The 3,953-nt window shown below is 43.0% G+C and overlaps 1 protein-coding gene across 1 annotated transcript in view; it reads right to left on the bottom strand.

Annotated features, from left to right (window-relative positions):
• The window catches only part of LOC105539802 (zinc finger protein 468-like), a 47,617-nt gene that overhangs the window by 42,207 nt on the left and 1,457 nt on the right, over positions 1-3,953 (bottom strand). Inside the window, exon 2 of the mRNA XM_011980245.1 lies at positions 2,272-2,398. Coding sequence (XP_011835635.1) covers positions 2,272-2,398 — 127 coding nt within the window. The remainder of the gene's footprint in view (positions 1-2,271; positions 2,399-3,953) is intronic.

Raw genomic sequence — 3,953 nt, 5'->3', positions numbered from 1 at the left:
GGTCTTGATCTCCTGACCCTGTGATCCGCCCACCCTGGCATCCCAAAGTGTTGGGATTACAGGTGTGAGCTACCACGCCCAGCCCACTAATTTTTGTATTTTTAGTAGAGATGGGGTTTCACCATGTTGGCCAGGCTGGTCTCAAACTCCTGACCTCAGGTGATTCGCATGTCTTGGCTTCCCAAAGTCCTGGGATTAGAGGCATGAGCCACTGCACCTAATGCCACTTGATGACATTAACGAGTAGAGTGTGTCAGTTATATTGCATACCACATACTGAAAAGTCACTTGTAAAATCATAAAAATCAATTAATCAAATATTGCAACCCATTATAAAACAAGCAAGAAAATAACAAGTAGTTTATACAGGCTGAAGAATTCTAAACAATTCCCTCTTAAGAAAAAAGCCAAAACTTGTACTTACCACCAGTACACAACATAAGACCTGAAATACATGTTAAGATCACTACCTTCTGATATATGAAGTCAAGAAAATACACAGCATTATAAAGAATAAGAATTGACTAATGGCCAGGTGCTGTGACACATACCAGTAATCCCAGAACCTTGGCAGGCTGAGGCAGGTGAATCATGAGGCCAGGAGTTCAAGACCAGCCTGGACAACAAGGTGAAAGCCCATCTCTACTAAAAATACAAAAAAAATTAGTTGGGCATGGTGGCAGGTGCCTGTAATCCCAGCTACTTGGGAGTCTGAGGCAGGAATCGTTTGAACCCGGGAGGTGGAGGTTGCAGTGAGCCAAGATCATGCCACTGTACCCCAGCCTGGATGACAGGATGATATTCCTTCTCAAAAAAATAAAATAAGATAAATATTTTTCAAATAAGCTTCGGTAGATTTGGTATTCTCTAATAGGGTGTTCCTGCAGGTGCAGACCTTGAGAGGACTGAGTCATGGGTGTTGACTACTTGTGAATAGGACCAGTGCATTTATAAAGAGACATTAAAGAGCTATTGCCTGTTCCTCTTTCCACCATATTAAAACACAGGAGGAAGATGGCTGGGCTAAACCATGAAGAAGGCTCTCACCAGGAACCAATGTGGCTGGCACCTCACTCTTGAATTTCCCACTTTCCAAATTCATGAGAAATAAATGTCTGTGTCTTAAGCCTCCCAGTGTAAGCTATTTCCCTTTTTGTTTGTTTTTCAGATCCAGTCATGCTCTAACACCCAGGCTGGAGTATAGTGGCACGATTCTGCTACCTCAAGTGATTCTTCCTCTTCAGTCTAGAGTTTCCCTTTGTCACTCAGGCTTGACTGCAGCAGCATGATCTTGGCTCATTGTAACCTGCATCTCTCAGGTTCAAGTGATTCTCCGGCCTCAGCTGGCCAAGTAGCTGGGATTACAGGTGCACACCACTATGCACAGCTGATTTTTGTAGTTTTAATAGAGACGGGGTTTCACCATGTTGGCCAGGCTTCTCTTGAACCCTTGCTGCAACGTGGAGACTCCTGCTTAACAGGCTTAACAGGTCAGAGGCTCCTGCTTATAAAAAGAAACGACTATGACATGCTGGAGCTTTTCTGGAGTCCCAACTCTATGTTTCTGTAGGAAAGAAGACATTGCAGATGATCTAGGAAAAGGTTTTATAAATTCTTCCTCTGACTGCCTCCTTCTGAATGCTTGGGGAGTATTGTAATATGTAATATGTGGACATGGAGCTCTCTTCCACAAACTACTAAATCAAAAGCACAGGAGAAGCAGACAGGAAACTGGATATGTTTAAAGTCTACTGTAAGGTTTTATTTTTGTTTTTGTTTCTTTAAGAGAGTCTTGCTGTATTGCCCAGGCTGGACTGCAGTGGTGTGTTCTCTGCTCACTGCAACCTTGACCTCCTGGCTTCAAGTGATTTTCTTTCCTCAGCCTTTCTAGGAGCTAGGATTACATGTATGTGCCACGATGACTGGCTAATTTTTGTATTTTTAGTAGAGATGGCGTTTCTCCATCTTGGCCAGGCTGGTCTCAAACTCCTGACCTGTAGTGATCCACATGCCTCGGCCTCCCAAAGCGCCAGCCTTCCCTAAGCTTTTATGCCTACTTTAGTCCTGGAAACCTCACTGAGGTATCATGAAGAAAGCAGAAGACCTAAACAAACGGGACAGTGAAAGTCCAGATGCTACATCATGAAGCTTTTCATTTCAAAATCAATACGGCTTCCATTTTAGTCAAGCAAGGATGAGGCTCCCAAGAGGCAACAAGAGAAAAGGCAAAGATACGCAAGGGCACATCCCCAGGAGGGAAGTTATCCTCACCCAGGGAGACCAGGTTCCTATAATTCTCCAGCATCACGTCTCTGTATAGAGTCCTCTGAGCAGGGTCCAGGCATTTCCACTCCTCCTGAGAGAATTCTATGACCACATCCCTGAATGTCAGTAGGCCCTGAAATGAAAACACATTTTAAGGAAATGGTTGTGGGAGGGGTTCTTATCTTTACAGAAGATGAGAAGAGGAGAGAGGGGAAAGCATGGATTTAGTTGTAGTGAATGTTCTGACAAATTCGAGTAAGGGATTTTTCACCACATGATGTCTTACACTTTGAGAAGACGTCAAGACACACTCTCAGTATGAATTTCTTATGTTTGTGAAAAACGCAAGAAATAAATAAAAAATCAACATAGGGTTCCTTTTATAGAAATGTTTGAAACTTTTATTGACACACCAAGTGACATTCATTATGTAGGTGAGAGAGCACGACTGATGTCTTTGAAGATGATAACATCCACAGTAAAATTTAGGCCGGGCGCAGTGACACATGCCTGTAATCCCAGCACAGAACTGACAATAGTGGCTCCCCAGTGAGGTTGGAAAGAGGGTGGAGGACGTCACAGGGAAAGGAGATGCTGTATGGCCAAGGACCTAAGCTGCAGCTTTGCTTGGGGTGTTACCAAAAAACAAATATATACATCATGTGATGTTTAAATGTAACAACATATATTTAATAATAATTGGTGGGGCTGGGCATGGTGGCTCATGCCTGTAACCCCAGCACGCTGTGAGGCTGAAGTAGGCGGATCACCTGAGGTCAGGAGTTCAAGACCAGTGTGGCCAAAATGGTGAAACACTGTCTCTCCTAAACATACAAAAAAATTACCCAGGGGTGATGGCATTTGACTGTAATCCCAGCTACTCGGGAGGCCAAAACAGAAGAATCACTTGAACATGGGAGGCAGAGGTTGCAGTGATCCAAGTTCGTGCCACTGCACTCCAGCCTGGGAAACCAAGAATTTGCCTCAAAAAGAAAAAAAAAAAGCTGGGCGAGGTGGCTCATGCCTGTAATTTCAACACTTCGGGGGGGTGAAGTGGGTAGATCATGAGGTTAGGAAATTGAGACCATTCTGGCTAACAAGGTGAAATCACATCTCTACTGAAAATACCAAAAAATTATCCTGGCAAGGTGGAACTTGCCTGTATTCCCAGCTAGTCAGGAGGCTGAGGCAGGAGAATTGCTTGAACCAGGAAAGCAGAGGTTGCAGTGAGCTGAGATCGCAACACTGCACTCCAGTAAGACTCCATCTCAAAAAAAAAAAAAAAAAAAAATTAACCAGGCACGGTGGTACCCACATGTGGTACCAAGCTACCTCAGAGGCAGAGGTTGGGGGATGGCTTTAGCCTGAGGGTAGAGGTTGCAGTGAGCTAAGATCATGCCACTGCACTCCAGCCTGGACAAGAGTGAGACCTTATCTCAAAAGAAAATAAAATAGACGAAAACAGAATTGCTCAAAGTATGAAAATCTACTTCGTATATATATGTCTGAAAAATAATAAAACCTACACAGACTAACAAGAAATTAGATGTTAATAAAATGGGTTGTCATTTCCCCCAGATTTTCAAAATATATATGTATGTGTCAGTTTATATGTATGTATATATACAGATGTGTGTGTACGTGTATATATATATTTATTTATGTAAAGGTTTTAAAAATATAAAAAG

The sequence above is a fragment of the Mandrillus leucophaeus genome, unplaced genomic scaffold, assembly GCF_000951045.1.
Source record: "Mandrillus leucophaeus isolate KB7577 unplaced genomic scaffold, Mleu.le_1.0 Scaffold104, whole genome shotgun sequence".
Lineage (NCBI taxonomy): Eukaryota > Metazoa > Chordata > Mammalia > Primates > Cercopithecidae > Mandrillus > Mandrillus leucophaeus.
Note: the sequence above shows the minus strand (reverse complement) of the source record. Positions and strands in the feature narration are given on the sequence as shown.